The sequence below is a fragment of the Haliotis rubra genome, unplaced genomic scaffold (genome assembly GCF_003918875.1).
Source record: "Haliotis rubra isolate DU_JTF1 unplaced genomic scaffold, ASM391887v1 Scf812, whole genome shotgun sequence".
NCBI lineage: Eukaryota > Metazoa > Mollusca > Gastropoda > Lepetellida > Haliotidae > Haliotis > Haliotis rubra.
In genome coordinates this window covers 200,999-213,664 of record NW_025767538.1, presented here as the reverse complement: position 1 = coordinate 213,664, position 12,666 = coordinate 200,999, and the positions used below count along the sequence as shown (strand labels likewise).

General features: G+C 43.6%; 2 protein-coding genes across 2 annotated transcripts in view; one reads left to right on the top strand and one right to left on the bottom strand.

Moving 5' to 3' along the window:
* Nucleotides 1-2,118: 2,118 nt before the first annotated feature.
* Nucleotides 2,119-5,017, top strand: LOC124261847 (sodium/hydrogen exchanger 8-like). The gene is made up of 3 exons (XM_046696221.1): nt 2,119-2,126; nt 2,948-3,091; nt 3,224-5,017. Exons 1-3 carry the CDS (start codon nt 2,124-2,126, stop codon nt 3,344-3,346), a joined length of 270 nt encoding a protein of 89 aa, XP_046552177.1. The 5' UTR covers nt 2,119-2,123; the 3' UTR covers nt 3,347-5,017.
* Nucleotides 4,807-12,666, bottom strand: part of LOC124261850 (pre-mRNA-splicing factor ATP-dependent RNA helicase PRP16-like) — a 94,033-nt gene continuing 86,173 nt past the window's right edge. Inside the window, 7 exon segments of the mRNA XM_046696223.1 lie at nt 4,807-5,350; nt 6,095-6,213; nt 7,721-7,816; nt 8,327-8,452; nt 10,063-10,197; nt 10,342-10,396; nt 11,846-11,994. Coding sequence (XP_046552179.1) covers nt 5,263-5,350; nt 6,095-6,213; nt 7,721-7,816; nt 8,327-8,452; nt 10,063-10,197; nt 10,342-10,396; nt 11,846-11,994 — 768 coding nt within the window. The 3' untranslated portion in view covers nt 4,807-5,262.

Below are 12,666 nucleotides of genomic sequence, written 5' to 3'. Positions count from 1 at the left end.
ATGACATGGGTGTTGTGCAGGTAGCATGTATGTTACTCATCACATGACATGGGTGTTGTTGACATGGGTGTTGTGCAGGTAGTAGCATGTATGTTACTCATCACATGACATGGGTGTTGTGCAGTTAGCATGTATGTTACTCATCACATGACATGGGTGTTGTGCAGGTAGCATGTATGTTACTCATCACATGACATGGGTGTTGTGCAGGTAGCATGTATGTTACTCATCACATGACATGGGTGTTGTGCAGTTACTCATCACATGACATTGTTGCATGTATGTTACCCATCACATGACATGGGTGTTGTGCAGTTACTCAGCATGACATGTTAGTCATCACATGACATGGTTAGCATGTATGTTACTCATCACATGACATGGGTGTTGTAGCATGTATGTTACTCATCACATGACATGGGTGTTGTGCAGTTAGCATGTATGTTACTCATCACATGACATGGGTGTTGTGCAGTTAGCATGTATGTTACTCATCACATGACATGGGTGTTGTGCAGTTAGCATGTATGTTACTCATCACATGACATGGGTGTTGTGCAGGTAGCATGTATGTTACTCATCACATGACATGGGTGTTGTGCAGGTAGCATGTATGTTACTCATCACATGACATGGGTGTTGTGCAGTTAGCATGTATGTTACTCATCACACATGACATGGGTGTTGTGCAGTTAGCATGTATGTTACTCATCACATGGGTGACATGGGTGACATGGGTGTTGTGCAGGTAGCATGTTAGTCATCTCATCACATGACATGGGTGTTGTGCAGTTAGCATGTATGTTACTCATCACATGACATGGGTGTTGTGCAGGTAGCATGTATGTTACTCATCACATGACATGGGTGTTGTGCATGACAGTAGCATGTATGTTACTCATCACATGACATGGGTGTTGTGCAGTTAGCATGTATGTTACTCATCACATGACATGGGTGTTGTGCAGTTAGCATGTATGTTACTCATCACATGACATGGGTGTTGTTGTAGCATGTATGTTACTCATAGCATGTATATGTTACTCATCACATTACTCATCACATGACATGGGTGTTGTGCAGTTAGCATGTATGTTACTCATCACATGACATGGGTGTTGTGCAGTTAGCATGTATGTTACTCATCACATGACATGGGTGTTGTGCAGGTAGCATGTATGTTACTCATCACATGACATGGGTGTTGTGCAGGTAGCATGTATGTTACTCATCACATGACATGGGTGTTGTGCAGTTAGCATGTATGTTACTCATCACATGACATGGGTGTTGTGCAGTTAGCATGTATGTTACTCATCACATGACATGGGTGTTGTGCAGGTAGCATGTATGTTACTCATCACATGACATGGGTGTTGTGCAGTTAGCATGTATGTTACTCATCACATGACATGGGTGTTGTGCAGGTAGCATGTATGTTACTCATCACATGACATGGGTGTTGTGCAGTTAGCATGTATGTTACTCATCACATGACATGGGTGTTGTGCAGGTAGCATGTATGTTACTCATCACATGACATGGGTGTTGTGCAGTTAGCATGTATGTTACTCATCACATGACATGGGTGTTGTGCAGGTAGCATGTATGTTACTCATCACATGACATGGGTGTTGTGCAGTTAGCATGTATGTTACTCATCACATGATAAGGTTGTTGTGCAGGTAGCATGTATGTTACTCATCACATGACATGGGTGTTGTGCAGGTATATGTATGTTACTCATCACATGACATGGGTGTTGTGCAGGTAGCATGTATGTTACCCATCACATGACATGGGTGTTGTTACTCATCACATGCAGGTAGCATGTATGTTACTCATCACATGACATGGGTGTTGTGCAGGTAGCATGTATGTTACTCATCACATGACATGGGTGTTGTGCAGTTAGCATGTATGTGCAGTTAGCATGTATGTTACTTCATCACATGACATGGGTGTTGTGCAGGTAGCATGTATGTTACCCATCACATGACATGGGTGTTGTGCAGGTAGCATGTATGTTACTCATCACATGACATGGGTGTTGTGCAGGTAGCATGTATGTTACTCATCACATGACATGGGTGTTGTGCAGTTTGCATGTATAGACTAAAGAGATGGTGAGCATATGACAATCTGTCCTTTGTTTGTCTTCCATGTATATACTAAAGAGATGGTGAGCATATGACAATCTGTCCTTTGTTTGTCTTCCATGTATATACTAAAGAGATGGTGAGCATATGACAATCTGTCCTTTGTTTGTCTTCCATGTATATATGTATAATATACAGATACATAACCTATATATAATGTGTCCCATTTAAACTGTATGTTACACATGTATCTCTACACAATGTACGTCTCTCCAGCAAGAAAACTGTACATAGCTTGTCTGTCTCTCCTGCATATGAGCTGGACGTTGGTTGTTTGTATGAAGTATATCCTGCAAGTCTGTCCTTTGGGTGACACTGTGGACTCGGACCACCTGTCTCCTGTATATAGACTGTATAACCTTGATGTTTGTTATTTATATGAAGTATACCCTGTCTGTCCCTAGGGTGACACTGTGGACTCGGACCACCTGTCTCCTGTATATAGACTGTATAACCTTGATGTTTGTTATTTATATGAAGTATACCCTGTCTGTCCCTAGGGTGACACTGTGGACTCGGACCACCTGTCTCCTGTATATAGACTGTATAACCTTGATGTTTGTTATTTATATGAAGTATACCCTGTCTGTCCCTAGGGTGACACTGTGGACTCGGACCACCTGTCTCCTGTATATAGACTGTATAACCTTGATGTTTGTTATTTATATGAAGTATACCCTGTCTGTCCCTAGGGTGACACTGTGGACTCAGAGCACCTGTCTCCTGTATATAGACTGTATAACCTTGATGTTTGTTATTTATATGAAGTATACACTGTCTGTCTCTAGGGTGACACTGTGGACTCGGAGCACCTGTCTGAGCTGACAGAGGAGGAGTATGAGATCAACTACGTCAAGCCTCATCTGAAAGGCTTCATGAAACTGGACGTGAAGTATCTCATTCCATTCTTTACAAGAAGATTCACGAAACAGGTATGGCTAGATAGTTGATCTTCACGCAACAAAGTGAGGCTGTAATAATGGCAATAAACCTCTGTTTCTGTGAGGTTAGATCACCAGGTCTTGCCTATGTTTGATCCACTGAATCTGTGTTGTCACTTGCAGGAGGTCCGGGAAGGCCAGAACCGGATGAAGACACTGACAAATCAGTGGTACCAGGATGTCCGGGCAGCACCATCCGACTCCGAGTCAGAGCAGGAAGAGGAAACCAAACTCATGACCAGTTAGTCAACTGACCATAGAAACTTGTGACCAGTTAGTCAACTGACCATTGAAACTTGTGACCAGTTTGTCATCGATGGAGCCAGGAATACTGGTTACTTTGTTACAAGTGGACAGTAAAGCTCCTTCACGGACATATCCTGCTGTGCTGTGGGACTATGTGTAGCTGACAGCAGGGTTGTGCCGTGGGACTATGTGTAGCTGACAGCAGGGTTGTGCTGTGGGACTATGTGTAGCTGACAGCAGGGTTGTGCTGTGGGACTATGTGTAGCTGACAGCAGGGTTGTGCTGTGGGACTATGTGTAGCTGACAGCAGGGTTGTGCTGTGGGACTATGTGTAGCTGACAGCAGGGTTGTGCTGTGGGACCACGTGTAGCTGACAGCATGGTTGTGCTGTGGGACTATGTGTAGCTGACAGCAGCGTTGTGCTGTATGACTACTCGGAGCTGGGATACTGACTCCCTTAGAAAGCATTAGGTGCTTTAGTATGGAAGATCATATCAACAGATGCCTGACAATGCATTTCAATGTGATAAACTCTGGTTCATACTGTATAATTCTAACCTGTTGGTGTTCCTTGCTCACTGTGTGATTCTACTGATGTTTCTACACTGTTGTGATACACTACATATCATGATCCATCCCTATGTTGAAGTAACATGTTGAGTATGTACAAAGCTTGTATGAATGTGATGTCCTTGACAACTCTTCTCCCACCCTGATTATGTAAACGGAATTGGCATGCTTGTTCCTGGCACACGTCTTCCTGGTCAAATTATGCACTGACCATCCAGGACCCAACTACCACCCATGTCAAATGATCTTCTGACTGTCCTTGTCCAATTACCTTAGTGTTAGGGTGATTGCAGATACGACAGTCTTAGGACTAATTTTCCACTGTCCTGGTCCCAGTCCAATCTGTCCCCTCAATCCTGATCTCATGAGTCAAGTAACTTCTATGAGGTAATGGCTATTGGAGCTTGCAGACTTGATGAGCCCAGGAATTGAGACATTGACCTGACATACATGCGAAGTCAATAACTGTGCTGTAAAGATCAATGTGGCCACTGTATAATGTATACTTCTTCTCAGAACAAGAAGCAGTTCACTGGACTCTTTAGCATGAAGCAATATTGACTCAAATAGTGAACACTGTGGGGATTCCGAGTTAGTGCAGATCCCCAGAAATCCACAGTAGCAGAGACTCATGGTGACTGAATGGATTGGGTAGTCAGGCGTCACGACTTGGTTGCCAGTGTATCGCTGTACTTCAGTGGCATGGTCTGTGGTTCATGAACATCACTGTCCAGACAGGCCACTTTCTACAGCTTGTTGACTCCAGTATTAATGAGAAGCTGTCTGTCGGTCAGTCTGTATATATATTTATTGTGTTAATCTTGTTTTCTGAGGGTTAATACCATTGCTGGGAGATGTCACATAGTGGTGGATATTATCACAACACAATGCACATATGATTCCTTTAATGATCTGTACAATGCTTCATTCCAGCTGTGCATGTGATACATGGCAACGTCATCATGTTGTAGAAATCATTCACAGTTCATCAATGGTGACTTAGTAACATAATATTTGTCTGTTTCTACATGATGTGTGTCCTGTAGGACACCAATGTCCAGATCATGGTTGTATCTAATAAAGGGTTTACATTCACGTAAATATTCAGTGTTTGTGTTTTCCATCACCTGAACCAACATGATCGATAGAGTACAGTGTTCTAGTCGGCGATGTCCATCCTTCCCCAGCCTCCTCATTGTCACCTATTGTGACCTATGGCGCTTCCTCTGCACTCTTCCTCTCCACACCGATATCATTCAGGAACATCGGAGATATGGTTTTGAAGAAAAGTTGGCATTGTCTTCCCTTCTTCATGGTCCAGCAACCTAATGGCGACAGTCAGAAGATCACAGACCGAACTTGGCTGGGGTTCTCCTTGGTGTAGTTATGTAGGAAGAACTTTCATCTTTCCGCCCTGGTGTCGCAATTGATGGCCTGGAATAATGGTTTTGTGAGTATATGAAAACCAAGCACCATTACATATAGGTCACAATCTGTTAACTGATTTCATGGTTAAGTAAATACAATGTTAGCTGGTCAAAGGCAGATACATAGTTTGATACTGATGTCAGCAACACTATTGATGAGGTACACCCTCACTTCCTGTTTGCTGCTGAGTAAAGAAAAACTCATTCCACAGACAGAGAGAGAGAGAGAGACAGAGAGTATGTATATATATTACAGGGAAATGTGTACATTGCCTGCTTCACTCAGTCATTGTGTACATTGTCTAAAATGTCCAGGCCAGAGCCAGCTGGCTAAAGCAATACTGCCTTATGATCTAGTCCTGTGGGAAGCTACACTCACTTCTGGTCCTGTGGGAAGCTATACTCACTTCTGGTCCTGTGTAAAGCAATACTCACTGATCCACTTCTGGTCCTGTGTAAAGCAATACTCACTTCTGGTCCTGTGTAAAGCAATACTCACTTCTGGTCCTGTGTAAAGCAATACTCACTTCTGGTCCTGTGTAAAGCAATACTCACTTCTGGTCCTGTGTAAAGCAATACTCACTTCTGGTCCTGTGTAAAGCAATACTCACTTCTGGTCCTGTGTAAAGCAATACACACTTCTGGTCCTGTGTAAAGCAATACTCACTTCTGGTCCTGTGTAAAGCAATACACACTTCTGGTCCTGTGTAAAGCAATACACACTTCTGGTCCTGTGTAAAGCAATACTCACTTCCTGACTGACGCTGCTGACACATCCTGCTGCTCTTTCCTGGCCTTGATGAGCTCTTCTGCTCGTTTCATCTCTTCTTCCATGGCAACCAACTCCTCCTCTGCCAGTTTCTTCCGCTCCTGGAACAAGGTGAAGGTCAGGAACAGTTTAAAGTCAGGGATTAAACACCCTATGCAACCTTGCCTCAAAGTGCAGGCTGTGTGGGAACATTAAAGTCCAGTATGACTGGAACTTGTAAACAGAGTTGACATACAAGTGTTGTACAGGGCCACAGTTTTTCTTTGAACGATACCAGTTCTTGTGGATTTCACCACAGCTGTAAACATCTAAGGAGGTTATAGTGAGTGAGTGAGTTTAGTTTTACGCCGGACTCAGCAATATTCCAGCTATATGGTGGCGGTCTGTAAATAATCGAGTCTGGACCAGACAATAAAGTGAACAACAGCATGAGCATCCATCTGCACAATTGGGAACCAATGACATGTGATACCCGATCCCATTAGTCGCATCTTACGACAAGCATGGGTTACAGAAGATCAATGAAAGAATGAATGAATGAATGAATGACAATTTATTTGTATAGCACCTAATATCCAGGTTATTTCCTGCTCAGTGGCGCTTTACAGAAAAATTACACAATGATTAAAAAAACACAGTGATGCTTTAAAAGACAGTAAAAGCTAAGATGCTGAATATGGGGGGGTCGAGGATTCAAAGCTAAAATATTGTCTGAATAGGTGTGTTTTAAGTTTTTATTTTGAATGAATCCCATGATTTTGCACTTTTCAGTTCAGCTGGAAGTTCATTCCACAACGCTGGGGCTGCAACTGTAAAACACCTTTCCCCCATTTTAGTGGTGGTTCTGGGGATGGCAAGATCATTCAAAGCACTGCTGGATCGAAGAGTTCTGTTTGAAGTATTTGTACGAAATTAGGCGTCTTAGATACTCAGGAGCAGTGGGATCATTCAGGACTGAATATGTAAGAGAAAGCGGATTATAGGTGACTCGTTGCTGTACAGGAAGCCAACGTAGCTCCCGCAGGATTGGTATGATTTCACAGTGCTTCCTGGACCCCGTGATGAGACGAGCAGAGCTGTTCTGTAGATGCTGTAGGAGCTTGATGTTTGAGCTTGATGTTCCATAAAGCAGCAAGTTACAGTAATCAAGGCTGGATGTGATACTAGTATGCACAAGAGTTTTCAGACAATCCACAGTCAGATATTTCTTGATGTTGCTGATATTGTAGAGACAGAACGACAGAGGATGGATCAAACATCACACCGAAGTTCGCCATAGCTGAGCTATGTGTCCCTTGAGCATGTCAGAAACCCAGTTCGAATCCCAGTTAACCCTGATAGTGTTTCTAGGTGTGTCCACACCACACCCATACTGGTGGGTTTAAGTGGTAAATGTCTCGCACCTGCTTTACTTTAATATCACTGGTATACGGTTCAAACCAGTAATAAACCCAACTCACTCCCCCACCAGTACCAAAGAAAGAATTGTATGGCAGCGTAATATGACATGCTTCTTAGATACCATTGAGATACACTAATACAAAGGACAAATAATCTGTGACGGGAAAGAGTAACATGACCGAACACAGGCTGTATACTGTTACTCACCTGTCTTGTCTTGGAGGCATCCTTGATGCTGTAGAACATTGGTCCAAGCTCTGCAAGCCACTCGCCATCTACAGACGTCACACACTGCATGTACTCCTAGAAATACCAGATTGTATCACTGACTTTACGTCACACAACAGAGGGTATCACTGACTTTACATCACACAACAGAGGGTATCACTGACTTTACATCACACAACGGAGGGTATCACTGACTTTATATCACACAACAGAGGGTATCACTGACTTTATATCACACAACAGAGGGTATCACTGACTTTACATCACACAACAGAGGGTATCACTGACTTTACATCACACAACAGAGGGTATTACTGACTTTATATCACACAACAGAGGGTATCACTGACTTTATATCACACAACAGAGGGTATCACTGACTTTATATCACACAACAGAGGGTATCACTGACTTTATATCACACAACAGAGGGTATCACTGACTTTATATCACACAACAGAGGGTATCACACACAACAGAAAGTGTCTTGGTTGGCCATACACGTATTGGTTGGTTTCATTACACATATCTCAATCTACAGAATGGTGGGATATCACACACAAGAGGGTGTCACTAAAGAGTTACCTTTGATGTCATGACAAGTTCGTGGTAGACGATGTAGTCTGGTGTGTAGCCCATGCCGAACAGAGCGCTGGTGGGGTGAAGGTGGCAGGGCATGCCCGTCCGACAGTTCACATACTCTCCCAGACCCTACAAAACAACACGCATGTTCCATAACACAATCACCAACATATAAGGAACATCAATGTCTTAAAAACATGATACATTACACAATAGTGACATCAAAGGACAAGTGACTTACATGAGAGCACCTCTACAGAGACTTATAAAGGTCTTGTGTTGCCATGGTGTTGCGTGACTCTACAGACACATACAGGAAGGACGTGCTACTGACACTAAACACATCTGAACAAACCAGTTAGTGGTGGCTAGGGTGTAAGTTCCATGACAAATTCCTCCATCCAGTTTATTATGACACCAAGACTATTTGTTCTCAGTGTTTCTGTGAGAAGACATGCACAACTGAAATATATCCATCTCCGTCGTCACAAACCTAATATAAATAATTCCTGGCAAAAGATGCCCACAGTAGGGGAAGCTCTTTGGTCCTATAGGACTTGGAGGGTGATCAGACAGAGGTGAACTGACAGAGGTGATCAGACAGAGGTGAACTGACAGAGGTGATCAGACAGAGGTGAACTGACAGAGGTGAACTGACAGGTGATCAGACAGAGGTGAACTGACAGATGAACTGACAGAGGTGATCAGACAGAGGTGAACTGACAGAGGTGATCAGACAGAGGTGAACTGACAGAGGTGAACTGACAGAGGTGAACTGACAGAGGTGAACTGACAGGTGATCAGACAGAGGTGAACTGACAGATGAACTGACAGAGGTGATCAGACAGAGGTGATCAGACAGAGATGAACTGACAGACATGAACTGACAGGTGATCAGACAGAGGCGAACTGACAGAGATGAACAGACAGAGGTAAACTGACAGAGATGAACTGACAGGCATAGAGTCATGGCACAATGTGGCCAACCTGTTGGGAAAACCTGTGTTTGGATGCATGGGGACAGAATCTAGCTGATCATTATCAGCAATATTTGCCACTGAACAGCAACAGCTGAATGCTCTCAAGCTCCCTGATCCTGTGTGGGTCAACTGGAGTGGCAGACGTGTGACCAGCAGGGCACTGAATTAGTGACAGATGTAGGAGGTCACAAGTGTTCACATTATCCACAACACTCTGGAATGGTGCCTCTTTACTCCGAGACTTCAACATGGCTGGTGTCCGGTCCTGCATTCACACGACAGACAGGCATTACAGACAGGCATGTTTGGATCAGGGGGACACACTAGGACTGACTGTACTTGTCACTGATGGAGACACTGTCTAGAACCAACAGACCATCATGTCCCAATAACAAGGACTTCAGGATATCAATAGAGCCACACAAGACTGGATTGGACTCAACTACCTTGTTTGTTTGGATCAGTGGAGGGAATACAACAGGCATGAAGAAAACACACAACCTCATTGTGCCAGGAGATCTTGTCTCTTTATCACACTTACTTGACAAATACATGCACGAATGTTTGCTTAAAACGTTGCGTCAAAATCCTATAAAGAAGTTGTTATCCATAAAGTATCATACCTTTCAATATTAAACAAACAAATATTGAAAACTCTCAACATTGCTGCGCGTGAGTTCAGCTTCATCATGTGTGGAGGGGAGTGTGGAGGGGAGTGTGTATAAAGTTTGCTGTATGGAGTCTGAAGGTTGGTCTCACCTTGAGTCTGGCAGCCTGGTGAAAGTATGCTGAACAGATGCACTTTCTGATGATGTCCCACTCGTTGCCACAGGATATCATCTCCATCTTCTGCTGGTCCATGATCTCCTTCAGCTGCTGCCGCACCTCTCGTACCTGCACAACACACAAGAAGTCAGTACTCACCTCCTCAGCCCAACAGTACTCAGTATACACCTGCTACTAAACATGAGTACTCAATACTCTCACACCTGCACAGTTAGGCTAGATGTGTGTGTATGTTACTTGATGAATACCTACCTTCCTCATGGCCTTGATGTGGATGAAATGTTCATTGGCCCAGGATGCAGAGTAGCTGAAACGAGGAGAACACCATGAGAACACCATGATAGAGTGAGTGAGTATAGTTTTACGCTGTTTTTAGCAATATTCCAGCAATATCACAGTGGGAATACAATATCACACCAGAAATGGGCTTCACACATATTGTACCCATGTGGGGAATCACACCAGAGTCTTCGGCATGACGAGCAAACGCTTTCACCACCAGGCTACCCCACCGACCCAAATACACCATGAGAACACCAAAAGGAGAACACCACAAGGTGAACACCTAGAGGAGAACACCACAAGGTGAACAACATGAGAATACCATGAGGTAAACACCACATGTAAACACAATGAGGTGAACACCATGAGGTAAACACCATGAGAACACAAGTGGAGAACACAAGGTGAACACCATGATAACACCAAGAGAACACCATGAGAAACCAGTGTGACACAGGGAACCCAATTCATTGACATAACTGTAGTACCACAACAGAGAAGAAACAGATTAACATCCAGCCATCATTGGGGGGCAGTACATATCACCCGGGTCCACAGCTACATGAGCGACGTACACAATTACATTGTTATATGAGCATCATACATGAGTACTGTACGTTGATGTACAGTTACAATAATCTAATATATCAAACTCTACCCCTCTAGAGTGTGCAGTAATAAATTATATCAAAGTCTGGGATGTTAATTGTACTATTATGTTTAGCTATTTGCGGGTATCAGGGCATATGACCTGCAACCCAAAGCAACCAAGCCAGTGGAACCCCAGAACATGATGAAAACACCCAGTGTAAAAGAGATGATAATAAAAAATAAGAGTGAACACAACATGTCATTCTCTATATTCATTTACCAAGCTGACCAGATGTTCCCAGGCATGGAGAAGGTTGTTCTTACAAGAACATTAATGATGTTGCAATGTATCCCAATATTCTCCATCATCTTTACATTGTCTCATGTCCACCTCTGGAGCAGCCCTCACTGCTGAAACCAGTCATCAGTTAAGAAAGGTCTTCACTCTTTCAACTAAAGTGACTGTCAATAGTTTGGATAACAAAGGACCTCATTGTAGTACCAATTACAAACTTATGGGTCCAACAATCAAGATAGTTATAAACAAACGGATCTGAACAATCTATTCCTATACATTTGTATAGACATTTGTATTTTCAAGTTGCCTTCCTCCCAGCATCTTACAAGCTGGTGAAGTAGTGGAAGTAGTTCTGCATGAAGACTGCTGGTTTTACAGAGAAATCAGCGGGGACTGGATGAGTTTGGAAGAGGGTACTTGGTGGCCTGGAGTAAGTGAGGAGTTCTCTTGCTTGGGTGGCCTGTGACGGTATCACCTGTGATTGGTGACAACTGGTCATGACACCCCTCTATCATCCCTGGTGTCATTACAAGTCTACTGCTGCAGCAGGCACTCGATGTCTCTTGAAGCAAGCCAGATACTCACCCATTCCTCTTCCACTGCTGATACACATTGAGATAGGTGAGATGGTCACTCTCAGGCACCTGGAACTTTTCTCGGGCAGCGTCAGAGTCTTCCTCCCTCCCTTTAGGGCGGTAGAAGATTGCCGGCACTGACAGCATGGACACGATAGTCTGAAACACCCACATCACATCTGTGTTCATAGGCTTCAATCAAGGACAAACACATATGCAGTTATACAAAGAAGGGGGCTGTATGTACTCAAACACTGTTGTTTTCTGAAACTGGAACTGGAAGCTCAGCAGCTTTGGGAACCAACACAAGTTGGCACCCTCAAGGAAACAGCAATCCTGGTTCAGCTCCACATGACAACCCACTACTGTGACATCACACTACTCACAGTCAGCAGATAATGTGACGCTACAACAGGCTATAGAAGAACACCCTACTTCCAGCTCCAGGGGGGTCCCTGACACTGAAATACTCTCTCCTGCAGGATTTCCTGTGCTATCTGCCCATAGTGGGAAGCACTGAATGCACTGAATATGGTATGAATATTAATGTAATGTAGCAGTCAAACTGGCTGAGTCAATCAGCAGTGGCCATTGTGATTTGATCCCTGACTGTCAAATTCATAGCAGAATCATAATAACATTCTCAAAAGTCAGCTGAATGGCAGCTATAAACAATTTCACTCTTCCATTATAGGCTGAATGGAGGATGACCAGCTCTTTCAAATTAACTCCTCTGAAACTCACATCACACTCATATTTTCACACCAGAACCATCTCTTCACACTACCCCTATCACCTAATGCAACAACCATCTCTTCACACTGTCACTTC

Bases quoted from the DNA above. Each gene is read 5' to 3' on its own strand.
- LOC124261847 (XM_046696221.1), top strand. The intron at 3,092-3,223 runs GTATGGCTAGAT...TGTCACTTGCAG, and splicing joins CAAGAAGATTCACGAAACAG to GAGGTCCGGGAAGGCCAGAA.